The sequence below is a fragment of the Diuraphis noxia genome, unplaced genomic scaffold (assembly GCF_037042655.1).
Source record: "Diuraphis noxia isolate RWA-SAM2 unplaced genomic scaffold, SU_Dnox_SAM2 contig0004, whole genome shotgun sequence".
NCBI classification, from domain to species: Eukaryota; Metazoa; Arthropoda; class Insecta; order Hemiptera; family Aphididae; genus Diuraphis; species Diuraphis noxia.
The window spans coordinates 28715782-28743641 of NW_028301714.1; the positions used below are offsets into that span (position 1 = coordinate 28715782).

The following is a 27860-nucleotide window of genomic DNA, read 5'->3' on the forward strand; positions in this document are numbered from 1 at the left end:
ATGCTTCTACTCTTAATATTAATTAAGTCATTTATATTCCTTGATTTCTATCGTGAAAGACAACTTATAGTTCTAAATGCACCATCACGTACTTCTGACAATCTTACGGATCCCTTTTCAAGAAACTCCATTGAAGTCAAATACCAGATGTACATGTATAGTATTAGTAAATACATATTATAATATAGTAACATATATTTTGAATTATTTTACGAGTTGTAAATACTATAAAAGTAATAAAACTAAATAACCATTATTTACCATTATTGTTATGGATTTTGAAGTTGGTTTTTAAAAAGTATTGTTTAACTGAAATCATTTGTACCTAATTAGTAATTATGTATTATTTTATGTTATTAACAAGCACATAATACACAAATAATACTTTTAAAATATTTACTGCTGGATATTTATTGAGTAAAATATTCAACGAAGATTTAATAATTTCAAGTGGTAAAATGATGAGGTGATTGTTTCTATCAACAAGTTATTTTTAATGATTTCTTTTCAGAGAACAACCTATTATATAGGTACTTGAAAACAAAAACAAAAATTGAAACGTTTTTGTTTATTATGAGTAAATAAACAGTATAATAAAAATAATAAATAATACCAGAGTCAAGAGTACATTATTTTTATGCAATGATATAATTATAAATATTGTACAATATACAGTACAATTTATATAATACGATGAATAAATATATAAGTATATAGGTATAGTCATATAGACATAATAAACAAAAGTTTAAAATTGTTTAGGACGTTTAGGTATACTAACTGTAATCGAAATAGATATCATTTTTTATTCAAATAAATAAATGAAACTCTTATAAGTTATTATTTAAATAATGTAATTATAATACTAGGTATATTCGTATAGTTATTAAGCTATATAACTATACAAGTATAGTGTTTTTAATTTTTGTAAGTTTACTATTGCAAAAATGAAAAATGATAATGATCAATATATATTTTAAAATTATCTACAGTTAGTAACTTGCCAACATGTGTGTCAAATAGTCATTGAATTGAAAACATATATAATATATATAATTCTAATATAGAATTTTGTTTAGGATATCGCAATGTTCTATGTTGGATTTGTGTCAAATACAAAATAGTAAGGTCGAACGACAGTTGTTAGTGGCGGTGAGTGGTAGTAGGCGAGCCAGAGGAGCCCTTATTTGGAAACTGGCCGTCTGTTCGTCCCGTCCTTTAATATTGTTATTATAACGCCAACCTTGCCCCCAACACAAATGGCTAGTATTAGTCATCTTCATTAATCAAATATGCTTAAAATGTTCAACTTAATGCTATATTATTGGTATTAACACAGGAAGTCGTATAATAAAAGTGGAGATCTAAAGAGAATCAATAAAACTCCAATAATTATATTATATTTTATTACATTGATATTATATTTTAAGATATAATTTTTATTTTTGAGTATTCCAAGTATTTGAAAAATATTTATTTCATTCGCTTTGATTATATCTATGCGTTTGTAACGTCATGATAAGATTAATATGACATTCAAATAGATGTAATATAAGTAGGTTTATTTTGAAATTCAAGTACAGGAAACAGGATGAAGTCATATTTTATTTTACCTAAACTTTAATACAAATTTTATTTATTTTATTGATATATTACGATTTTTTTTATTACATATTATAATCATAATTACTTTTTAAATATTAAGTTTGGACAATTAATAGATTGATTAATAGATTTTCCAATATTCAAAATTGAAATTTACGATTTTTTAAATACTTCATACAATATAATATTGTATAAGTGTATAACCATTTATTAGTTTCAACTAATTTCATAAAACAGTGATTTGAAAAATAGTAAATAAAGTTTATGTTGGGTTAGAACTTTGGTATTTTAGTTTATAAGTAGGTATGTTCAGATTGAGAATTTGGAAATTATATATTTTAATAGGCACCTACTCCTTTTAAAATGTAATTTTGCATACATTTTTAAATAATACATAAATATTAAATACTTGATATAAAAATCATTTGGATAATTTTAATAATTAAAAACTGTTTTTAGTAATTTTATTATTTTTATATCCAGTTTGTTAATATAAAATCTATTCTTGAGTAATAATAATTATCTAGAATTTTTTTAAATTAATATGGTAAGTTCTGCCTACGTAATACCTTATGTAACCCTCCCCTAACATATCAAAACGTATGGTAAATCAATAACTTTGATTTTAATAGTAAATTTGTTGATGTTGACAGAATTTTGAATTGAATGATTTTTTATCTATGGAATATAATTGAATTAATAATTTAACTAAAAGGTAATATGAATAACGAAAACTAAAAATATATGACGCAAAGGCGTAAAACGTTTATAAAAACATTGTATTAAGTTAAAAAGTGTAATTCTGTATGAAAAAAATTACACTAAGGAAGTGTATATAATAACCAGTTTTTACTCGCTAATAACTCAATGACGAGTTACAAATTTAATAAAATAATAAAAATAGTGTTGGTAGAGGGTGTGTCTTGATAATATAGTTTGACGGGCCCCTTTTTACTCTTGATGTCCGGTCGTTTACACTGTCAGTCTGTCAGCTTATAATTCGGCTTGTTGGGATTTCAAAGAAAAGAACAGTTTAAACTTATTATAAAAGAACATTAAATAGCAATATAAAACCTTTTTATAATCAACATTAGCTACCTATAAGCATACAAATCACAGTACACAGTTTACGTTCAGTACACATAATATTGAGTTAGTATAGTCAAACCTACGTAAATACTGAATTCAATACATGTATCCTACGGGCATTTCAGATCTACATAATTTCTATTTATGTATATTATAAAACGTTCTTGCCTATCGTTCGTATACTCATAATACATTATACCAATTATGTTATACAAATACAATCAACTGACTTGTTGAGTAATTTTTTTATTAATCAATCCACTTATTGGTAACAAAATAATAGCTTTCATTGTAAATTTGTACAGAAAAACATAACCATAAAGAAAAAAGTGTATAATATAATTATCATCTAAAAGTACATTTTGTTGGTCTTAATTATTATAAAGAAATAACAACCAAATAGTACAAATCACTTATTATTATTATTTATATAATTATTATTATGCTAATTATTGCTTTCTTTAAATAATATATAAATTTAGAAAAATAAAATCCCTCAATAATTATAAAAATCTACTTTTCATTAAATTTTCTGAACTATTAAATATTTGAGTACATTAATATTATTGTGATAATTGTTTGTTATAAAAACAATTTAAAATAGATACTCAAAAAATGTATTAAATAAATACATTAGATAATAATTCTAATGAAATTAATATTAACAATAATCAAGACTTCATACGACATATTAGTACCTTTACCGGCTATACTTAATCCTTACTGTTTGTGATTTATTTCAGTTAATTATTCCTTAAATTATGAATAAATATTCTTATAATATTAAATAAATCAAGAACTTAATATTTAATTTGTTTAAATATTCTTAAAATACATACAAAAAATATTTTTACTTAACCACAAATTATATTTTTTAAGTTCTAGGATATTATATCAACTATTATGTATGATAGAAATATACATATTGTATGTATAAATATGTAAATTTGCATTTTGTTAAAAATAAAAAAGTAACACAAAACATGTTCAGATAAAGATAAATAGCTGTGTATGTGGTTTTGTACTAAGGATAAAATTCTTTATCACAATAACCAGTATTTTAGCAAGACATTTAAGAACAAGAAAAAAAGTAAGACATAGCTCCAAGTAGATAGATAAGTATCTTTATTATTTTTATAATAACTAAAGAGTTAAAATATAGTTCTCATACGTATACCATTTTAAGTAGTTATATAATAAATTACCACATTTAATAAATTGATAAATTTAGGTAGGTATAACGGTATAAGTACTCAACATTTCACCATTAATTGAGTTATAATTTTTATAAACAAATGATCAAATAACGTGGTATTTTAAAATAATGTATTTTATTATAGTTCATTAAAAATAACAAATAGTTAGGTACATACCATAGAAATTTCTGAATTTATTAATCGTTTAGATAATCACTACACTTTTTCTAAGAAACAACAAAGATAATATCAAAATATTTGCTCACAAAAAAAAAAAAAAAAAAAAAAATGAATAATATTAATTCACGTAGCTAAATGAATATAAACTTGTATGCGAGGAACAGGTTAAATAAAAAACGAACGTGTTGATCGGATCGGTATAAGAAACAAACTGTTGCTAAGGCGCCATCCAAGAAGACACCTACATGTGTTCCTTGATATTGTTCAAGTATACAACTGTTCCCTTTCCACAATATACTAGTTACGAATGTTTTCATTTATTGGAAAAATAATTAACAACGTGCAAGAGTGTGCGTTTAATATAAAATATTTTGTGATATGTTACACGTAGGTACTTAATATTAATTATATTAAATACTTTAGTTATAATTTGTAATATTTATATATTTTGCAGAAATAATGTGTAACTAAGTAGAATATTCTATGGGGGATTTTAAGATTAAAGTAATAATTTTTATTAGATATCACAGAAAAAAATGATTAAAAACTAGTTAGTGCCTACAGACTATTCTTAAAAATTACATTATAAAATAATGGATTTATACATTTCAAATGTTTTAATTTTTCTAATGATTATATTGTGGTTATAATCTTAGTATTCTTAGTATCCTTTTTATCATCATCATTTTCATACAATCATTATTTTAAAATTAGTAACTTTACTCACTTTGGATACTTACTGAATATTGATAATTGATAACTATTAACTATTATAATAATATAAAATAGGTGTTAGCACTGTTAGCTAAAGTATAAACTATAATGTTTGAACTACCAAATCCACATACCTACTCAAATTTTAACCCTCAAACTTTTAAATTCTCTATATAAAACCAAATTATATTTATTATGTATAATTAGGCCAAGATGCATTGAAATTTACGTATCCAAAACGTGCAAGCAACCATATGGTAATTCAAGGACTCAAAGAACATTGAAGAATCGGCATCTGGGTCATCGTGTACGATTATGTACCTATATGATTCACTGTGATAAATTATTTATTATTCTTTGATGACAACATATATATATATATATATCCAATGCTTTTAAAATCATATCACGATGTAAATAGCTAATTTATATAGGTATACGAATATACGAACTATTGTTTTAAATGTATAATAGATAATATTACTCTAAGTTCCAATTGAAATAAATGTGTGATAAATGATAAGAATAGTTTGATTTTCTGAGGAAGTATATAGATACCATATGTCCAAATATATAGTATCTATATATATATAGGCTCTAATTTTATGTGCACCGTCACGAATGTACAAGTGTGGAACTATACCGTCTACAAAACAAAAAATAAATAATATACCAGCTAACCAATTAATAGGAGTTATGAGAATATTTCCTGAATTTTGTTGTTTTATTTAACTGCATTATTAAATTATTATTATATACAAAATTATATAAAATTATACATAATAATGTAAGACATTGCTCTTTCTAAGACAGTTGCGAGAATACAATTTCCGTTTAAAGCAATTAACTTAAATATGCAGTCCAAAATTTTACAAATAGGGTATGTATATATGTATATATATATTTATACCTAACACATTCCACATTAGGCCAATTCATCAGACGATATAAATTAAAAATTTGTTCGTAATCAATTTACCGACAAATAAAATCAATTCATATTTTCAAGCCCAAAACAATTTGAATACCATTTAAAAATAGTGATTATTCATCGAATTAGTTGACACGTGTTGCGCAGGTGTTCAACTTGTCCATTTTTGAGTAAAGACAGATCAAGGTTAAAATATAATTAGAATTGATTAGGTATGTCAGTAACAACTAAAAGTAGGATAACATAGGTAGGTATTATATCTTAATAAATAATAAAATATTCTGTTATAAATCTATGCACATAATATATAATAAGTATGTATATAACAATATAGTAAATTAGCTAATATTTCGTGTATAACTAGGTATTATAAAAATGGAAATGTATGGTACTATTATTGTTTTTGTAGAAGATTCAAAGAACAAATAGACATAGTAGACTGTATTGTGGAGTAATACAATAATATGATACCTAACACCTACACCTTAGTGTTATTATCTAGCTATATGGTCCATTAGTACGAATTAAGAAGTTAAAAATTAAGTTTATTTCTGCTTATTATTATAATACTTACTACAGTTTGATGATTTTAATGACTAAATTTTAATCTAACTAATTTATTTGTACGTTAACTTAAAATGATTATAAAATAATAGTTATTACTTATTAATTATTATATATGTTACTGTTTAGTGTTTACTGCATACCTATTACCTATGCTCTGATATACACAGTAAATTTTACTGAGTAGCGTATTAAATGTAATTAAGTCAAGACTCAAGAGTGTAATATATTATATATTAGGTAGGAACATATAAAGATAATCGAATATCTTGGAAACAGTTACATATTTTATTACTATATATTGTATAAATTATACACGATATTATGTTCAATGTTCATACAGTATACAATGTATACATTAATTGATAAATTCCATGTAAGTATAATACAAAACGAAGAAAACATATTATTTGAAAAATAATGAACTATTTAAATCAAAGAGTTGAGATGATCCACAATATTTAAAAGTATGCTAAAACGTTATTATTATTTTAATGTTTACCCAGGAAGGGGCATACTCTGAAGGGAGCATATGAACGAAACTAACCCCCTGTCTACCATATTATTTTATTGTTTTCATAAATCATAAGTACATATTTGATATTTCCTTTGCCACTTGATACCTTCTAAAAATCAAAAACCATAATCGTATCTAGGGGAGGAATGAACCACCATAAGTGAAATTGTTGTATAATCAATTCTACTATAAATTATAATATACCTAAATTAATATACGTATTTGCCTCTATAACGACAATATTGTCGATAAAGCAAAGATGGTTTTGATCGATAATTCACCGACATGTGTACGACGGACGCGGAGGAAAAGTCCGGTGATGACTGCGTTTTTTAAGATAACGGCAGGCACATCGCACATGAGACATGACGATGGTAAGAATCACGGCTATCTCTTATCTACTTTAAAAATATATACTGTAACAGCGTTACCGTATACAAATGTGAACCGTGGCCCACCAAATTCATACACTATGGTCGAAGGCTCAATGCCATCTCCAACCATTAATAGTTTAAGTTACTCTCGAGCGGGTATAATGACGAGATTTTCCTTTGCGATAAAATTCCGGTAAAACGAATCCTGTATACAAATATACAATATTGTGTATTTGCGTGACTAATCAGTATAGCTGAGGTCTGGGAATATTATGCCTTAAACATTCAGAATAATGCACCTATAAAAAATGGGGGTTAAATCCCTAAAAATCTTGTTTAAACATTTGTAAAATCTGAATAAATCCATAATAGAATAATTTCGTAATTGCGAAGTTCTTAAATTTCATAAAAAATACTTTTAAAAAATGGGTTTTAGATTCCAAGTTTACTTAAAAATTAGTGCCTACGTAATATTTTGTTGTTCATTTGAAATTTAAAAATATTTCTCTCTTTACACACTACGCTTACACTGTCAGTGGATAATACCTAACCTACTTGATTCTTTATAATTTTTTACTGCTTATGACTAAATAATTTATGACTTAAAAATATGAACGTTGTTAAAATACTTAAAATAACTTATTAGTATAATAACCAAGAACTGAGATATAATAATATAATGTCTATTAGTTCGTGATGATAACACAAGTTACAATACTACTATTCCAGCTACTGTGCTACGCAGCTACTATATAGGTACCGAACATAATGATAATATTATTTTGTATATACTTAGATACCTACTATACAACTATAATAATATACATGCCTATAGTAAGTATTAAAAATTCTACAGTGCAGCTTAAACGAGTTTGTAAAATTCAAAATATATTTTTATAAGAACATAAAAATTTGTAGGTACTAAACAATATTGATTAATGATTATTGATGAAGGGTCATACACTCATACAAATGGAAATATTGTAACCGGGACATATTAAAATTAATACTTTCCTTTACTTAAAAAACAACTACTAATACTTCATAATTAGTAGTCACTAATTATTGTTGATGCTTGGTGGATTTTAAAAATAATTTATAAACACGTATAGAATGCCTTAAAAAAAATGTTAAAATAAATTTATGATCTATATAATCATAACAATTTTAACTTGAAATGTATATAAAATAAATTGTGCATATTATGTCCGTTACATTAAGTAGGTACACTGTAATGGAATAAAAAACCCAATTTGTGAATTAATAAAAAAATAAATAAATAAAACTTTTTGTTTAATAAAATCAATACATTCATTGCTGTCTAGAATGTAAAATATATTTATTACTATGAATAATAAATAATAACATATTATAACCTGTGTATTAATAATTATATATTGAGGTGCTCGAGCGCGCCACGTACCATAACTCGCCGTATGGTGAACCCACTCACGTCTTCATAGTTCATATATCATATGCGTTCCATCGCGCAATGATCACTACTGGTAAACCCTAATTTCTAATTAAAAATTCAATAATTATATATATATATATATATATGTATAAAATATGACCAATAATGTGTAAAAAAATTTTAAATAATACCTAATTTAATACTTTAATTTTAATTGATATATATTAAATTATTTTTCCCATGGCTTTTTTTTCAGTGGATTATTTTTCCCGTGACTTTTTATCCCTGGATTTTTTTTTTGGCTTTTTTTCCGTGGATTTTTCTTCCATTCTTTTTTTTCCTACATTCACATTTTTAATGTATTACAAATTTATTGCTGGCAGGGAAATCAAATATTTATTTTGATTAAGCCATAACACTTATTTATAAGAATATTTGGTAGGTATTACTAACACAAAGAAAATTTTGATCCATAAATGGGGTTACTTATCAATTATTATTAACTTTGGTATTGATATAATTAAACTGTTTCCATATTGCATACAGAGGCGTACTCGGGAGTTTTCAATGGTGGGGGGAGGGGGGTTGAACATTTTGTTTTTTATCACTGAGACTTTGTCACATTACACATTACCAAATACCAAAATACAGATTACACACAATATTATGAAAAAAGTCCCCGATAAAAAAAATCAGTTACATATTATATAAAAATATGTAAAATATAAAATTATAATAAATTAATTGATCTGCAGATTTATTTTGATAAAAACGTTGACACAAGTGAATCAATGGGAACTTCATATAACAAATTTATTAAAAATTTTATAAAAAAGTAAATCTTATACAATAATATTATTTAAAAAATATAAAAATGTATTTATTCAGTTATAAATGAATTCTTTCTTATATTTTGACGTATTTATTTTAAAAAATTAGGAATATCTGCAGATTTATCTTCATCAAAACGTTGACATAAGGCGTTTAATCGAACATCATAATAAATTTTCTAAAAATTTAAAAAAATGAATATCTTATATAATAATATTATTTAAAAAATATAAAAATGTATTTATTCAGTTAATCAGTTATAAAGGATCTCTTCCTTATGACCTACCTATCCTTAATAATTTGCTTGATTTTCATGGCGCCTCTTTAACATTTATTAGCAGCACGACAATGTTTTTGTTCAAAACGTATGGTTTTCTTACAGTTCAAATCGGTAATTAATATTGCTGCACATTGCATTGATGAACTTTTTGAACATTTTTATCGAATTATACTTTAGCATTCATTGTATAATATAGTAAAAGTATACTCGTGTAATGCAATTTTATCATTTTCTTTACTTGATTTTTACAAGTTCCATGTTAAACACTCGCGTACAAATCGAAACTAATACGAAACTAGATACGTACTATAAGTACCTGTAATGATTATACACTGTCAACATGTGTACAGCATTTATCTTATGGCGGATTAATAGTTCCAAGCATTGATTTCAAAAAGCTAATACTACGTTGTGAAAAATTATTTATAAAATTTAGGAAAGGACAAATTCCCAAAGGACGATACATTGTAAATTTGTAAAATATTTGACGAATACAATTTATAATAGAGTAATAATGGAACAAAAATATAAAATTATAATTCAAACATATATAAAACAAAAAATAATCATACGAATGAAATATCTTAATCAAAATTTAATTTATATGCGAAAAATAAAAAAATTTAAAATAAAGTTACAAAGACAAAATAAACTAAGAAAGACAATAACATAATTATACATTTATTTTTTTAAATAATTATGTAGTATGATGTATTGAACAAACCACTAGTATTCAATAAATTTGTATATTCCTATAACATTTCGATATTATTTAGTGTATATTTTGTATTATGTATATCATATTATTATATTATATTAGGTATATTATTTATACTATTTGAACATATTTGTTTATTTAGATAGTGAGTGGTGATTTTACAATATATTTTTGATTATATTTTTTTTTTCCTAAAAACAATAATTAGTTATTTATTTTCTATTACCTATATTATTAAATACACCTTTTAAATAATATAAATACCTCTTTCCCTGTTCTGTTTTATTAAACACAAAAAATTAAAATAATAAACAAATAATTTATGGAAAGTAAACTACTAAAACTATAGGTACAACCGCCCTGATACAGTATACATCAAAATCTGTACGACAATGACGTCACACGGTATGATGGAGCTGCGGAGGGTAGGCAATATATACACGACTTTGAGGCAACCTGTATAATCTATAAACCTTGAATCTTACTTACCTTACTTACCTATCTAATCTTACAGTTCTTAAATCTTAACAGATAATGTATGCAATCGTTGTATACTGCATGTAGACATACAATAATTTAAAGGGGGGTGGAGTGGCCGAGCGGACTAAGGCGTCTGTTGCCATGCACGCAGTCGCCGGTTCGAACCTTGGTCACGGGCGGCATCGCCCTTTGGGCATTTTGCGGTGTCTGGAGAGAGAGGCCGCGGCGCCCCAACCAGGCATGGCAGAAACCTACGGGTGCCCATTCAAAATTCTGCCAAAAAATACCCACGTGTTTAAAACCTACAGTACCTTCCCCTACAGTTCCCCCGGGCTAATGACCTCAGTTGTCGAAGTCTTAACAAAAAAAAAAAAATTTTTTTAGAAAATTGCTCCAGTGAGTTATATATATAAGCACGAACACACAAGACTACATAGGTTAGTGAGGTCATGGGGAGGTTCAACCCCCCTCCTTGAGTTAGGACCTAACCCCCCTGATTGCATAACTCCATAATTTAAACAATGAATAGAAATATTTAGATAATTTGATTTTACTAACATATCTCGCTATTGGTATATACCTTTATAAAATATTTGAGTTATAAGACATATTATCAATACATTTATATATCGAGAACATAGATAATAACTACTAACTTCTAAACTAGGTACCTACTTAATATTGTATATAAGTTAATTTATTTTCACGATTGTTATCCTCTTCCTAATACTCTAATAAATATATTTAAAAAAAAATATATATAAATAAATAGGCCACTGGACCATACATACTATCATAACATTAAATTAATCTTAACCACCATGTCCAAACCAGCTATTTCACCCAGTAAGAGGGCTGTGAATTTATGCATTAAAAGGCATGAAATATGGATGCACTTCTTTACTCAAAAGATGGGATATGAATTAAAAATGTCCAAGTCCACAAAAATATGTCAATTATGAAAATTAAAAACATTGGAAGGTAATGAGTAGGGGTCGGCTGTTGTTGAATTTGCAATTTTTTTTCTATTGTTCGGATTCGTTGCTAAGTAATTTATAAATTTATTTCAAACGAGTACCAATTAATATATAAAAAATTTAAGTGCAACTTTTTGACCTTTTTTCAATTTTGTTGATTGTCGTCATTTTCAATACAATTTTATATATTTTTTTATGTTTTCACTTTTTTTTGTTAGATTATACAGTGCAATAATTTTTAAGGTAAGGTAAGGTTTTCTTAAAAATCAAATCAAAAATAGTTTAAATAAAAAGTTTTAAATTTTGATAAAAATATTTGTAGATTTCTGAAAAAATAAAAAGACCGCACAATTTACCAAATTTTTAATGACAACTAATGAGAATTTGAATTTGAATCTTTTTTATTAACTACTCGTTTAAAACCTATCTAATAAAACTTTATAATATTACTTAATAAAATGACTTAATCCATTTCATAAAATAATTTGTTAATATATTTTTTTAAATTTTTTTGGTACAAAATATTTTTTTATTGCAATTTTGGGTTTTTTTCACAGCAATAATGTAATAAATTTTATAACATTTTTAGTGTAACAACATCCGAGCCCTAGTAATAAGTGATAAACTAAATACAAAAAATATTAGATATGTTCACCAATTGAAGTATTATACTAAAGACTAAACCCTAAGTAAATTAACGATTAAATCCCAAAAATTGTACATAGATGTTTGTTTAGATCTCTTATATTATAAGAAAACACATCACAACTTGATATTCCTACCACCACTTAGGAACAAAATTATTCTAAAAATATTTTTCATGACAAAATAATGAAAGGGAATAATACAAATGTATTTAAATAACAAGGCATAAAATCTCTAAAAAATGTATAAATTAGGTATTCTTAATAAGGACAATGAATGTAATTAATAAATGATTATGAAAATTAGTAAATAAAAAGAAATGTTTAAAAAAATACAAAAAACAGTAGTTAATCTTCTTCATCTTCATCATTTCCAAATTCTAACATTTTGTTTATTTTATTTGAAGCTGTTTTGAAATCAATTGATTGTTTTTTATTTTGTTTTTTGTTGAATTTCATTTCATCTTCCAGTGTAATTTTGGGAGGTTTGACTCTTTTTAAAGCTTTGGCCTCAATTGATTTACTCAGTGGAGTTGGTGGTTCACTAATGGCTAGAGATTTGGCTGTTGAATTCCATTGATAACTGAACAATGGAGGCGTCACACTCCTAGATTGATCATTACCTGACACTACACTTAATTTGCCCGGAGATGCCATAACATTATAATCACTTACATTGCCATAATCAGCATGGTCTACACAACCAAAAAGGTCCACTTCTGTCGATGAGCTGTTTGGGCAATGCACTTGTTTTGTTTTAGATTTATCTTCTTCCAACTTTTTATGTACAACACTATTCAAACCTTTATCACATTTTTTTGTCTTGGATCTGATTGTACTTATGCTTTTGTTTTTGCTTTTATTGAGTGAAATTTCTGAAGCTGATATTTTTTTTTTTTTAATTTCTTTAACGATGCTTACATGTTTTGTAACAGTTTTATTTTTAGGTACTTGTGGTGTTGTTTGTTTTATGGCTTTAAAATTTTCTTTAGATTTGGAAAGTAAACTTGTTTTAAGTATAGATTTGTCTGCACTATTATTGGTAGAGTTTATTTTAGGTTGTTGATTGGTATCATTTTTTGTCACAGATAAGTTTTCTAGTGTATTATTTTTTGATTTTGTACCACTGCTACTATAACTGTTTTCATTACTATTTTTTGTGTTATTTATTGAGGTTTGGTTGGTATGTTTTGTACTGTTATTACTTATCAATGTTTTTTCAGGTATTTTCGGCTTCAAAAATAGGTTTGTCTGTAATTTTAAAATAATGGAATAATTAGTGAACAAAACTATTAAAAATGTGTTAGACAAATAGTAGTTGTTTTGACTAGAAATAATTAAATAGGGATTTATAAAATAAGATTTATTTACCCAAATATCAATAATATATTTGAAACATTCAATTGAGGGATGGCCACAGAAAAATACATAGCTCAAATCTTAGTACTCTAGTACAAATGTCTATGATAACCTTTGTCTAAGACGTTTCATATTTTTTGTCCAGAATAAAAATAAAAATTAATGACATATAATGATAATTTTAAATATTATATTATAACTGTATTTAATGTGTATTTTTAAAAACTTTTGCTGACTTTACAGTCTATTAAAAATGGTATATTATTTAAACCATAGCCAAACCTAATTTTAAAACAACTGAAATGGCTTTTGTCAAAATGGTTCTCGCCCCTACAATTATATTCATTCTTACATATTCAACAGGTTACAACCATCAGTTTTGTGCCTTACGTTTTTTTATATACTATTGAACCATTATTTTCAATTGGGGTGATATTTATAATCTTTAAACATTTTGTTTTTAGAAAATGTAAAATAATTATATGCATGCTTTTGATTAACATAATGTAATATTAATTGTTGTTTTTTAAACCTTAAGCTTAACTTAAAATTGATCAGGTGCCTTTATATCACAACATAAAGATGCACTAAGAAATGGATTTTAAAAACTGCATTTTAAAAAGATACTCACACAATGTTTTTGAAATTCAAGATGATAGATGCAAATTTAAAATTTAAAAAAAAGTTGTTGTACATTAAAATATATATTTTATTAACATTAATGTTTGTTTGTACAATCTGTTACATAATATATTTGATTTTGCCAATAATTGACAGGAATAAGATTTTGAGTTAATGACAACAAGCTACCTTGCAAGTAGCATTAGAGGAATACATCAGCAGTACACATATAACTAGTGAACCATAAATTATTAAAACATTATTATACATTTTATTTAGTTATAAAAACTAGTTAAATGTGGCGGGGACTCATGATTAATTCAGTAAAAAGATTAATACTGCGGTAACTATTTATGTTGTTATGCTGTTGCTATTACAGAAACTTAATTGATGTATGTTATATAAATGTATTAGTATAATTATACCTGTTCTTTTGACTGAGATTGTCTTTTTTTGTTTATATGGATAGAATCGTTAATATTATTCAGCTTTAGCCGTTTGTTTGGATTATTGCTTAGATTCTGACTTATCTTCTTTCTCAAAATTTCACTTGGAGTTTCAAACATAGTGGGTTGTTTTTTGGGTTTTTTTGGTGTGGATGCTAGTAACAATGGTGTATGTTCACAGAATCTACGATGTTTAATTTTTTTATGTTCAGTTTCTCCATATTCTGACAATTTTCTTTTTATATTTGTATTGTGATTTGCAAGAGTCATATTTTTACTATAAGTTGTTCCTTTTCTGGTCATACTTGCATCAAGATTTACAGCAGGTTTTATTGATCTGCCAATTGGACCTGCGGGGGAACTTATTGAAAAATCAAACATTTGTTTTGTTTTATTTTCAACCCCAGTTAGTTGTTTCACAATTTTTCTCCATGTCCGTGGAATGCCATTGTTAGATAAGCATGTTTGATATAGTTCGTTAGGTGATCCACCAATGATATTGCCAACCAAACGGTATAGTCCATTTTTGGTTTTGACTAAGCTATTTTCTTTTCTGCCTTCTAAAATGCCAGCATCATGACGCTTTTCTACAACTGTCTGCTTATCTTCATCCAACAAATTTCCTAAAATACAAATAATTTTGGTTAAATTATATTAAGAAATTATAAATACAGCTAATAAAATAATATATTAAATTACCAGTTAGAATTAAAACATATTTTGAAATATTTGATTGTTCAGATGATTTGATTAGTTTCATATTTAAAGACCACATGGATAAGAATTTTTCAACATTTTCTAATACACATAATTGATTATCATGATGTTGACTTGCATTACTCTTTTGTGCGGTCTCATTTTTATTTTCTGTTAATCCAACAATAATTTTGAATCCAACACCTTCAAGAAGTGATTCTATTGAATTATTATCATCATTTTTGTTTTCATTTTTATGCGATTCAGATATTGAATTATTTTCTTCAAATGTTACATCAGAATATGTATTACGAGCAGTTGGTTGATTTATTGATAAAGATTTAGATTGTTGAGGAATTTTATGAGTATCATCTTTTTCAACAGTAACATTATTATTTTCGCTTACTTTAATAACTGTGGAACTTGTAGAAGGTGACTCATGAGATATACAATTTGACTGTTCAATACAAGATAATACCACTCTAGGTTGAATACAATCTGGTGGTTTAAATGGATTTGAATGTTCGATAGGTTCAATGGAATGAAAATTGTTTTCTGGTAACCTCAGTGCACTATGGTCGTTAGAGCTAACCATAGACATAGTTGTTGGTGGTCTATAATTAAAACTTGTAGATGGCCTGTAATTGAAACTTGCTGATGGCCTAGAGTAAAGTGGAGCAATATGTGATGAATTGGCAATCCGAGAGACATTAGAACCAGTACGATGCCCATCAATTATAATACGTTTTACACGTTTTAAAAACATATTAAATTCAATATCAAATTTACGATAAGGATGCACCTTCAAAAAATCATTCAATATACTGTGAAGTGCAATAGTTTTCTCCTCTATAATGTCTTGAAAAAGCAATGCTTCTGATTGAGAGGGATAAATTGGAGGTGCCATCGGCATTTTAAATGTTGAATCAGTTGAACTTGTTTGGTTGTTCATCTTGAATTGGTATAACTAAAAAATAAAAACAGTTAAACAAGTTAAATTAATCAAAAATAAAATATATCTACTGTATAAACTATATGTATAGACATTTGGGGATTATCTGTTAATTTTTTATTAGATTAATCTAAGAAAATCAATTTAGTCAAAAATCAGTTTTGTTTAAAATTTCCTGTTTTCCTAAATAGTGTTATTTTTCTCAATTATTTAGAAAAGTACTGTAGATTTGAATGTTGATTTCTTAACTAACAAGATTTACTTTCCTATCAGAAAAGATATTAAAGTTGAAAATCAGTGTTTTTATACTAAACATTTTGTATACACACACAAAAAAAAAGAACAAAATAAATACATCATTATAAAATTATTACATTCATCACTCCATTTAGAATCTATAATGGCTATGATAAAATGTCTTCAGATATAAGTTATTCTGGGATTATTCTTACAGTAATTGAAAAATATCAAAAACAAGCACATAGTCACAATTTCTTTATAAATCTACTTAATGACTAGGATAAGGAAAAATCTCCTATACAGCAGTTATTTCCACAAAAGCATTCTTTAAATAGTTAGAAAAAAATTCAGCCTTAGTTATTTACTAAAAATCTGGAGGCACCCTATGGCTTAATTTTGCAGCACCCTCAATTTAAGTTGATGGCATTCTTGTTGGGAATCTCTGATCGAACTCCACTGAACAATGCACGACAATGCAGTTTATTTTCATTAATTTATCTTTATGAATAATTAAAATGCATTATGAAGTTAAATATTATTATTATTAATTAAAATAACAGATTGACTGCCGTGTAGGGTGAATTAACCCAACATAGACGTTGACGAGATTGCGGTCATCATTTCCATGAATTCTTATATTTTGATTTTTGATTTAAAAAAAAAATGTAAGTTTTACAAAAAAATTTGCTCGGACTATATTTAATTTCATAGAAATTCCAAGGAGGCCAGAATTGACAATGTATTGTCAGAACCCTACACGGCCTAGATATAAATTTAAACTGTAGGATCTAAATACCCTACAAAGCCTTACAGTAAAATATACAGTAGGGTTATTAGATCCCAATCGGCGACAATATTAAATCACGTAGTTTAAGCAAGGCAGTAACGCTCACAATATTATAAGATATAAATGAATAACTTACAAATTATAATTAAGCAGTAACAGACTTAATAGTTAATAGTATCAATAATTATAAATTACATTCGAACTATCTATATTATTGTAATATAAATTCCATGTTCAGCTATCAATTATTATTCTTGAGGAAAATAAACTTACTTCTTAATTATAGAACTGTGATGGTCGCGAGTCGTGACTGAATCAAACCGAACGAATCTATCATCTATGCTCCCCAGCTGTCGAGTGTCGACTGTGGACTGTGGAGACTGGAGGGTCGAGTACTCGAGTGAGTACTGAGTAGTGACAGCAGTAGCAGTGGCTAGTGACGCCGTGACGACTAACGGCCGACCGGCATTTATTAATAATTGTACATAATATCACATACTGTTCTATGATAATATGGCTGTATGCCCGTCAGGGTGACCAGATAGTGTAAATGGTAACGACCACAATTTAAGATATACCTTATGTCCAAAAAAAAACTTCGGAGAAGTAAAAAAAGTCTTATGTGCTTTACTTAAATGGATTGGAGTTATAATATATTACTTGGTAAATAATTTCATAGAGTTCTTTAGATGATACAAGTAAATAACCACAATTTTTCAGTTCCAGTAATTTTTCTCTGTCTTGTACTTCATGATCAACTGGGGCACACAACATGGTGTAACATTCCTGACAACATTTGGCATGTTTTACCACAGAACTTGGTTTTACTTTGATTTTAACTTTGGTTTTACTCTTCTCATCTTCTTTACAACCACGATGTAGAGAAGACACCACTTGTAAATTCCGGTCGCAAATAAGCAAATTATCTCGGCAGTTTGGTGTCTCCGGCAGGTTGCGCCACCATTCGCCCGAAGGCCGGTTTTTATATTGTGAATTTGTGAATACATTGTTTTTAATGTAAAATATCAAAAATTATAAACATTTTGTCGTTTTTTATATTATTATTTCAATATTTTAAACAATAACCACGTAAGAATTATTTTAAAGTAATTATTCTATTCAATTAGGTAACATTTAAAATAGTATCGATTAAGGAAGTTTTCTGGGAAGTTTTATTATATAGTTATATATTTTAACAATGTTATGTAGGTACACAATTAGGTACAAGAGTTTGGACTGCTTTGCTAAATTTTTTTGTTTTTTATTTTTTTCTAGTTTTGCGTTTTCTGCATCACATACAAAAAACATTCTTGATTGTAAATATTTTGGAAGACCTGGAAACTACTAACTTTTAAAATACTAACTTTTCTGTGTAGTCTTCTATTTAGGTCACTTTTCATTTTTAGATAAGAAGCAATAATTTTTACTCTTGGTTTTTTTTGTATATTTTCTTTGATTTTTTCTTCTTAATTCCCTACAATTAATAAACCTTATCTTTCTTTTGGAATTCATTGGCAATGACAGATTTTGTTTTACATAACCAATACATTTAGGAGATAGAAGGCCGTTATCAGTATATACAGCGCAAGGAATTAATTCATCAATATTTTGTACTAGTTTTTGGAGATCTAAGTTACATTTAATTTCTGGAAATACGACTAGCTTTTTTGAAATATGTACTATAGGTATACAATTTTTAGTAAATAATATAGTTTTATCACAGTTTTATTTAATTTCAAATTTAAATGAGCAAGTATAGTTTTTCCTGGAGAAGTGAATCCCCCACGGTGCCTGGAAGAGGAATAGTAGAGGCCTCTCGGTGCAAAATTCTGATGTTTTATTCAGTTTCACTTATATCTATTGAGATATATTCATAATCTAATACAATATTCTCATCATTTTTTTCTTTTTTTGTAGGATTTATCAAACGTGATTTTGGTGCTGGACATTTTTTTATTGCTTTAGTTAAATACTTCGGAAAGACTTGGAAAAATTGTAGGGATTGTCTCTGCCTCTCTTTTTAAGGTTGGAGTAGTTCTTTCTAGTTTTTCTTTAACTTCTTCAGTAATTTTGAACTCATAATATTAATCATGCTATTGGCCTCAAAGTGTATTTCACAAACATAATCTTTTTCACTTAATAATTTATCATCACGGGGAATATGTTTGTTCCAAACCGCCAGAGATTGTTTATCCTAAAGTAAAATTAAATAATTTGAAAACTTAATTGTAATATATATATATATATATTTATTGAGTTTTGCAGTTATAGAAACTTAATCATTTATCTTTTTTATTAATTGAATTATGGTCCTTGTAAATACTAAATATAAAATCAACTAAGTTGTTTTTATTTAATAGTAAACAGTATTCACTTTTTTTAGGTCAGAATTTATTTATTTTAGAATATAAAAAATTCAGCCTATTTATATTATGTATATAACTATACAATTATATTTACCACATATTTTAAAAGAACAAATTTAGGATTGAAATGAGCATAGGTGTAACTAGACTTCTAAGTTAGGGGGGCTTCAGCCTTAGTATTTTTAAAATATTAAGTAAATTACATGGGGGCTTTGCCCTCCATACATGTTACATTTATTACTAATGTAATAATATTATATTTTATTATTAAAATGTGTGTATAACACTTACCAAAAGTGGAATGAGGAGATTAATATTAAATTATTTATTATGCTATTATTGATATTTTAGTTAGGCACAAATTCAAGTTTTTGCATTTTTTATGATGTCAATGAAAGTTATAGAATTGATACCGGTAGCATAATAATAATACACTAGTCATTACAGTTTAAGCTTCTGCTCACCGCATGCTTGGCTTAACATATTTTCATATTCATTTGATAATGCTCATTCGGAGGTTCTTTGGTAGAAAAGAAAATTATATACATTTTTTCCTCAAATAAATCAATAGTAGGTATTAAGAATTATGACTTACCTTTGGTGCACGAAATAAAATAGGTGGTTTTTTATTTTTTAGTTTTAACTTTTTATTAAAACTGGCATAGCCAGTTTTGCATCCTGGCATAAAATATTTGTCAGGCATTTTAACGTTGTACATAATACAATTTAACAATCTACAGACAATTAATAGTAAGTCATAAGACTTATAAAAACAGACAATTAGGTACCTAAATAAGAATTAAAAATAGAATATTATCAAATTATAAGTATTATTAATTATTATTATGTGTATATTATTATTTTAATTGATAATATATTCAATTCTCTATTGTAGATCTATGTTCTCTACATCATACTTTATATTTAATTTTTTTTCTCATTTTATTATATGGATACCTACATAAATATAATTAAGATTTTTTGTTTGGGTATTTGGGTGTACCTATATTTGGGACTTGGGATAGTAGGTAGTAGCGGTATATTTGAGCTTTTATTAGCAGTTTGAACTAGTACCAGTATCTTATACCTATTGCACTAAATTGTACTTATTTACTAATTCTATTTTCTACGTATATATATCAATTAATAAATGAATATATAAATATACATTTTATTTAAATCAATATATTTGTGCGATATGGCTAAATACCATATACTATTATTACAATTTTTACATAATAATTTGTACACGATTCCACAACAATTGTGTATTTTAATAATCAATACAATATAACATAAACTATTATGTATTATGTTGGTATGCACATTATTTACATTTGAATAACAATTTATACACTTAAGACTTATACAATTTTAATTTTAAATATAAAATTATAAATAATCTACATTAGGACTCGTATAAAAATCGGCCTTCGTGCGAATGGTAGCGTACTCTGGTGATCAATACTGAACTACCAAACTGCCGTGATATTTTGCGTCAATATTGTACCATTGATAAGATATCATGAAAGATACGAGAGATAATTTCATTGTTCATTCCTTAGATCATATAAAACATATATGACATATGATTTATAATATGTCTATGGTTCATTCTCAAATCTAATTTGTAAATAAAAATGATTTGTATTTTAAAGCATGATAATTACAGTACATGGATGGGCGGAGGGTGGGTGCGCGATTAGTCTCAAAACCGGTAAATTGCTGACATACCTATTTAATGTATCATGTTTTAAAGTGTTACCGTGTAACTTAATAATATTTGGGTATAATAAATAAGTATTTTTTTAATAAATTCTTCTTTATCAAATTTCAAAGTTTCAAGTAATATTATTTATGATTAGGATTCTAAATAATAATAGTTTATTATGAAAAGCAAACTCTTTATCTCGAATTTTATTTTAACCACATTATTCAGTACTTCAGTGTAGCGAACACGCGAATAATACAAATATACAATTAAAAGTTATTAGTTATTACTTATTACTTTAGATTTGTCTACGAAATAATTTAAAATTTTTTAAAGATGAGAAGAAAACCAAATATTCTCATTACTGGTATGTTATTATGGTTAGGTTTTAAGTTTTGTTGAAGTTTACTAAATTACTCAACAAATTCTGATAAATAATTTGGTTATTTACATTGTAATTTAAGCTGTTTGAATATTTGTTCCGTTTAGGTACACCTGGTGTAGGGAAATCGAAACTGTGTGAAGAATTAATTCGAAATGGATTAGATATGGAATGGATTGAAGTTGGTCAAGTAGCTAAGCAGTGTAATTGTTATTCTGGATATGATGAGGAATTGGAATGCCACATCCTTAATGAAGATAAAGTAACTATTAATAGAGTGTTTATTGTATTGTTGATTTGTATGCACTTAATTATTTTAAAATTTTAAGGTATTGGACGAGTTAGAATCAAGAATGGAAGAAGGAGGTAAAATAATTGATTACCATGGTTGTGATTTCTTTCCTGAAAGATGGTTTGATGTAGTATTTGTATTGAGAACTAATAATACATTATTATATGATCGTCTTGAAAAAAGGTTGGTAACGTAGATTAAAGTAGGTCATTAACATAGAATTTGAAAACTTGGATTATATGAGAAAATATTAATTATTATATCCATGATAAAGTAAATCATACTAGAAAACATTCATTTGATGATCTATGCTCTCTGTAGTTATTACAAGTAGGAAAAAAGAATAATTTAAGTTTTAAGTGTTGATAAGAAACCTAATTTATATAAGATACTGAAGACAAAATTTTCTCTGCATTATTTTAATTTCATCAATACATACATTATAATCTAATTTTAATATCCATTGATTGTATGTTTTATATAACTTATTTTTGTATTGTGTTGTATTAATGATATCAAAAGAAATAAAATCCTGTAACATAGAATACAATATTGTCTTTTGTACTGTATACAAATTTGGTTTCTTAAGGGCCAGTTGTACCGTCTACGGTTAAACTTCGATCACGCTTAATCAGCTAATAACAGATATTTAACCGTGCAAATTCGGCCAATTAAACTCCGGTTAACTTTAATCAGAGACGGTATAACTGGCCCAAATAGTATGAATATAGACTGAATGGTATTTTTCACGCCTATAATGGTTGAAACTTTAAATTAGTATTTAAATATATTAATGGCTTAAAATGTTTAGTTTTTCTCAGTACCTATGTAGTTCATTAAAAGTACCTTTAAAAGCTGTGTGATGTCTTCTTAAGCTTAAATATAATTATCAATATTCGTTTGATAGTCCTGCCTAATATATGGAAACACTACTATATTCTGTCCAGCTAGAGAACATACAGTAGGTTGACAAAAATCAGATTTTCAGTTCATTTACGTTTGAACCCTGCAAAGTGACGTTTGCGTGAGAATTTCCAGAATCAGCGTGTTCTCTTGTTGGCCTAAGTATATATTTTGCTGATAACTGATGAGGCCAGATTAACTAATTTCGACTAGACTGTTACTAACTCAGTTTATATTACTCTAATAAATAAATTAAAAAATCAATTGATTATTTCTTATTTTAATTTTAATTTTAGAGGATACTCAAGTAAAAAGCTTCAAAATAATATAGAATGTGAAATATTCCAAACTTTACTTGAAGAAGCTATGGAATCATATGATAACAACATTGTAAATGAGTTACGCAATGAAACCTATGCAGATATGGAACGCAATATCACTCAAATAAATGCTTGGGTAAACCAATGGATTAAAGACAATGTTGATAAATAGAATTAAGTATATGTGTTTACTTGTTCATGCTAAAAACAAAAATTCTTTCTAAATTGACATACCTATTAAACTGTTATTTGATAAATAATTTAATTTTGATATTTTCTTTTAATTCTTATTTTATTACGTTAATATTGAAATTGGAAAAAAAATCAATCACCAAATGTTTTAATATTTTAGTAACTAAAATATTGTGTTGATTAAACAAATACATACATTTTAAATAATATAAATTGTTTTTTAGACAATCAGAGGTGATAGATATAGGGAATAATTATTATTCTTGCTTTACTTTAACTTAATATGTAATATGACTATTGTGCTTGTATAATAATATTTTGTTGACATAACAGAAAAGTATAAAATAATATGTCCTTATGTTTGAAAACATATTATTCCTAGGTGTTACTGTTATTAATTATGTTATGGTTAGTAAAAAATACAAATTTTCTTTCTTTCAACTAGAACACAGGCAGTGTAAAGAAATTAATTTTGTAGTATTTTACTATTTTCTTATATTATTTATGTTCACCTACAAGTTTAATACTCATGCAGACATTCAGTCATGTATAGTAATGACCAAATATAAATTACAATACTATTTATTGATACAATGGATTCATGAAAGATAATTTGAATTTTGTAATGAAGTGTAACTTTTTTTGCCTCGATCCTCTTTACTTGATATGTTATTGCATGTTGTCCGCGATCTGTATTTGACTAAATCAAATGTTTATAGATTTTAAATTAAGATTACTGATTTGCTAAACACTTAATTACAGTTTTCAGCTTTAAACTTTAAATTCTGAGTGGAGTGATGAATGTTTTGATTTTACAACAATGATGTATGTTTTTGAATTTTTATTTTATGTCTGTATACATTAAAATAATGCTTTGATTTTTAACATCAGTATATTTTCCAGTAGGTAAGTGATTTTGGTTGTTGCATTCGGAATTTCAAAATTAAAAATCAAAAACACTGGAATATAAATGTAACATAATAAAATATACCTAGGATATCAGACTTTTAAGGGGCAGTGGTCACACAAGTTGGCCACGATGTGCGCAGTCACCAGTTCATACCCGGCTTAGTGCAAAAAATATTCTGTAGAGTTTTCTGTAGTCTCTCCCCTGCCGTCGTTCTGGTTGGCTATACTGCCCCCCACCGGACCCACTCCACTGGGAGTAATGTCCACACACGTGTATATTCTCTTCTTAGAGAAGGTGGTACAAGAGTCACATACTCACGTGCACTCTACCCCTCCCAAAGTGAAACCAGACGTCGATGAAGACTTTGGGGTCGTTTCGATACAAAAACATGAAAAAAAAAAAGGATATCAGACTGTCTTCGCTTATAATAGTTTTTCGTTTGCAATTATTTTACAACATTGAATTCACATTTAACACACACATTACAGTGACTTTTCTAGACACCTTATGCACAGCAGAGCATCACCAATTACTTTTACATGTGAAATGTGAAGATCATTAACGGCATTTGACATTTTAACCGATGCAAGCCAATTGCTTAATCTCTATGTAAATATAATAAATTCATTTGGGACAAAGGTGGTCAGCTTTTAATTTAAAGTGGTTATATATTTTTATGATCATGATATTAATATATTATTGTGATATAAGTAATTTATTTTACTATTAGGCATTGGTATTTGGTACTACAGTTGGCAGTGACATACTTAGACCGGAATTTTGGGTGGGGGGATCAAATACATTTTTTTTTTCATATTGGATGCCCTGACACCTGAACATAGCAAAAAATATCGAGAATGTATTTGTTTTATTATATTCAATTGACATTTCACCCTAAATTTCAGTTTTCTTATACTAAAAAATTCATTCTAAAATATCCGCAAGAGGGGTATCCCACTATTAGTATGTCACTGACAGCAGGTTAAATTCATTTTTGCTGAAAATATTGAATTTGAAAATGGCATTTTGTGTATAAATTTATAAAATATAATATGCTCTAAAAGTTTCAATTACTTTTGAATAATAAGTTTAAAATACAAAAAAAATAACTTAAATTGTATTATTCTTCGTTTAATTTTCTAATTTTCTAAATCGTAGTTTTAAAAACTTAGAATAGTTATTGGGCAGTGGATATTTAATACTTCTCAACTGCTAATATAACTATTTATGAAGAACCTTGTATTCAATTTTCAAGTAATTCGACCATACAATATTTTTTTTTTTTGACATTTTTATAGAAAAAAAAAATCGTAACTTCAAAACAAGTCAAAATATTTTAGCACGTATAGACAAAAATTTCAAGTACTTATAGTTAATCTTAATAGTTTTTGAATAATAACAAAATAAGAAAATCGTTCCATGAGTATTTATTAGATTTACAGGTAAATCTAAATGGAATAGTTAAATCACCTATATATTTTATAATGATCAGTTTTTTGTGTACGCTGAAGTATTATAAGTTGGTAAGTAACGATAAATTAATATTATTGAAGAACTCATTTTACAGATCATACATTTTAAAAACTAAAATGATTATTTAAAATAAAAATAAAAATTCTTGTATCTTTAAATAGTACCTATTTAGTAACTTGTATCTATAAATAAAATAAGAAAGTAAAGTATTTACTATCTAGTATATTTTTAAAAATTGTTGAATGTATCTTTTATCTAGATAGTAGATATATTTTAATTTTAAAATATTTGTGGATATGTCATAAAAGCTGTTAATGCCTATTATAAAATCTATTGATTCTTAGCTCTATTTTTTCACTTATTATTAAATATGCATTATTTTACTCAAAACAAAAATTAATTTCTACTTTTGTTTATTTATATACTTCTACCTTAAATATATAGTTTTGTTTAAAACATTAGTAAAAAATACAAAATATGCATAATACACAATATATGTTAAAAATTTAATTTAATTTAATAATGTTCCCACGGTTTTTCTGGTCTTTCTTGATCCCAAGGATTTGGTGATTTGTATCTTGGATCTTCTTCTAACCTTATACCATTCTTTAATAAATTTTCTAATAATGCCTCAAGCTGTAATTAAAATGTATAAATATAATCATTGATTCTAACTAAATAAAACTATCTAATGCTGTAAAATGAGACTTACTTTACTATTCGGCAAAACTTCATAGGAATTTATCATATCAGAAATACCACATTCTAAACAACGTTGTGCTAACACTTTGCCAATAGTTATGTATGCCATTTTATCTAAAGTGCTGCATAATAATATAAAATAGATAATCAGAACTAAATAAACCACAAATAATCAAATTTTACATAGCTACTTATAGATATTTTCATATTTTATTAAATAATATGAATAGTTAAAAAAAGCAATTAAAAAGTCAGTAGTAGTAGTAGAAATAGTAGAATGATATGAAAAATTGATATTAAAAAATGTGTATGGTTAATTTGTTACGAGTACAATCGCCAATAAACAATGTTTAGAAAGTAGGTATTTATAAGGAAAAAATAAAATATTTACCACATATTTTAACATTGAATTTACACAGGCACCTATTAGAAAAGTACACAAACCTGAAAAGCTGTTTGCGTATAGCCCATTCTGCAGTGGTTGCCATTACGGGAACCATACCTGTATGGTGCAAAACACTAGCAGTCACATGTCTTTTACTAGTTGTTACTTGTAGTCTGAGAAAAAAAATTCATAACACAAATATGATAACCGACAAAATGTTAGCATCTTGTGCACTTACTTATGCCAAAATTCACGACCAGGTTTTTCGAGATGGTAACCGGCTGGTTTGTAAGCGATTCGTAATTTCTCTAGATTTCTAGGGTTCCGATTATATACAAATGGAGCGTGGCCTGGGTCTTTAGATGCTGTGCTAAGACACCTTTTTATGTTTGTATTCGTTACACTAGATAAAATGTTTTTTGATTGCCGACCGACTAACATGTTTAAATTTTTTTTCTTTACTTAATAAACGAAATAGTTAGTGCTAGACTTTTGAAATTTGAATTGAAAATTCTTCATAAAATATAAATCCGGGTGTTCTCAAATGTTCTAAATATCATGATTCATGGTTAATTGGTTAAACGTAAATACTAATTGTAAATTTGTAAA

The 27860-nt window shown here is 26.5% G+C and overlaps 4 protein-coding genes across 5 annotated transcripts in view; 1 reads left to right on the plus strand and 3 right to left on the minus strand.

Moving 5' to 3' along the window:
- Positions 1-4252, minus strand: part of LOC107173157 (protein diaphanous homolog 3-like) — a 40810-nt gene extending 36558 nt beyond the window's left edge. Inside the window, exon 1 of one of the 2 annotated variants that reach the window (XM_089225141.1) lies at positions 4068-4252. The gene's annotated coding sequence lies outside the window, so the exon portion shown is untranslated. The remainder of the gene's footprint in view (positions 1-4067) is intronic. The other variant, XM_089225140.1, reaches the window with a different exon arrangement.
- An 8450-nt stretch (positions 4253-12702) lies between these two features.
- LOC107173128 (uncharacterized) lies at positions 12703-18043 on the minus strand. The gene is made up of 4 exons (XM_015523523.2): positions 17889-18043; positions 15640-16603; positions 14920-15563; positions 12703-13765 (listed from the first exon to the last, which is right to left on the minus strand). The coding sequence occupies exons 2-4, from the start codon at positions 16586-16588 to the stop codon at positions 12863-12865; spliced, it is 2496 nt and encodes an 831-aa protein (XP_015379009.2). The 5' UTR covers positions 16589-16603; positions 17889-18043; the 3' UTR covers positions 12703-12862.
- Positions 18044-21558: 3515 nt separating this feature from the next.
- Positions 21559-23849, plus strand: Ak6 (adenylate kinase isoenzyme 6). The gene is made up of 4 exons (XM_015523537.2): positions 21559-22059; positions 22182-22336; positions 22404-22549; positions 23566-23849. Exons 1-4 carry the CDS (start codon positions 22029-22031, stop codon positions 23759-23761), a joined length of 528 nt encoding a protein of 175 aa, XP_015379023.1. The 5' UTR covers positions 21559-22028; the 3' UTR covers positions 23762-23849.
- Positions 23850-26560: 2711 nt separating this feature from the next.
- mRpL18 (mitochondrial ribosomal protein L18) lies at positions 26561-27842 on the minus strand. The gene is made up of 4 exons (XM_015523531.2): positions 27490-27842; positions 27311-27424; positions 26877-26988; positions 26561-26800 (listed from the first exon to the last, which is right to left on the minus strand). Exons 1-4 carry the CDS (start codon positions 27690-27692, stop codon positions 26681-26683), a joined length of 549 nt encoding a protein of 182 aa, XP_015379017.1. The 5' UTR covers positions 27693-27842; the 3' UTR covers positions 26561-26680.
- Between the last annotated feature and the right edge of the window lie 18 nt (positions 27843-27860).

Coding starts and splice junctions, on each gene's coding strand:
- LOC107173128 (XM_015523523.2), bottom strand. CDS start 16,588: ATGAACAACCAAACAAGTTCAACTGATTCAACATTTAAAATGCCGATG. Junction 15,564..15,639: donor ATATGTTTTAATTCTAACTG/GTAATTTAATAT, acceptor TTTGTATTTTAG/GAAATTTGTTGGATGAAGAT. Junction 13,766..14,919: donor AATCTCAGTCAAAAGAACAG/GTATAATTATAC, acceptor TTAAAATTACAG/ACAAACCTATTTTTGAAGCC.
- Ak6 (XM_015523537.2), top strand. CDS start 22,029: ATGAGAAGAAAACCAAATATTCTCATTACTG. Junction 22,060..22,181: donor ACCAAATATTCTCATTACTG/GTATGTTATTAT, acceptor TGTTCCGTTTAG/GTACACCTGGTGTAGGGAAA. Junction 22,337..22,403: donor ACATCCTTAATGAAGATAAA/GTAACTATTAAT, acceptor TAAAATTTTAAG/GTATTGGACGAGTTAGAATC.
- mRpL18 (XM_015523531.2), bottom strand. CDS start 27,692: ATGTTAGTCGGTCGGCAATCAAAAAACATTTTATCTAGTGTAACGAAT. Junction 27,425..27,489: donor GGTCGTGAATTTTGGCATAA/GTAAGTGCACAA, acceptor TTTTTTTCTCAG/ACTACAAGTAACAACTAGTA. Junction 26,801..26,876: donor AAGTTTTGCCGAATAGTAAA/GTAAGTCTCATT, acceptor TTTTAATTACAG/CTTGAGGCATTATTAGAAAA.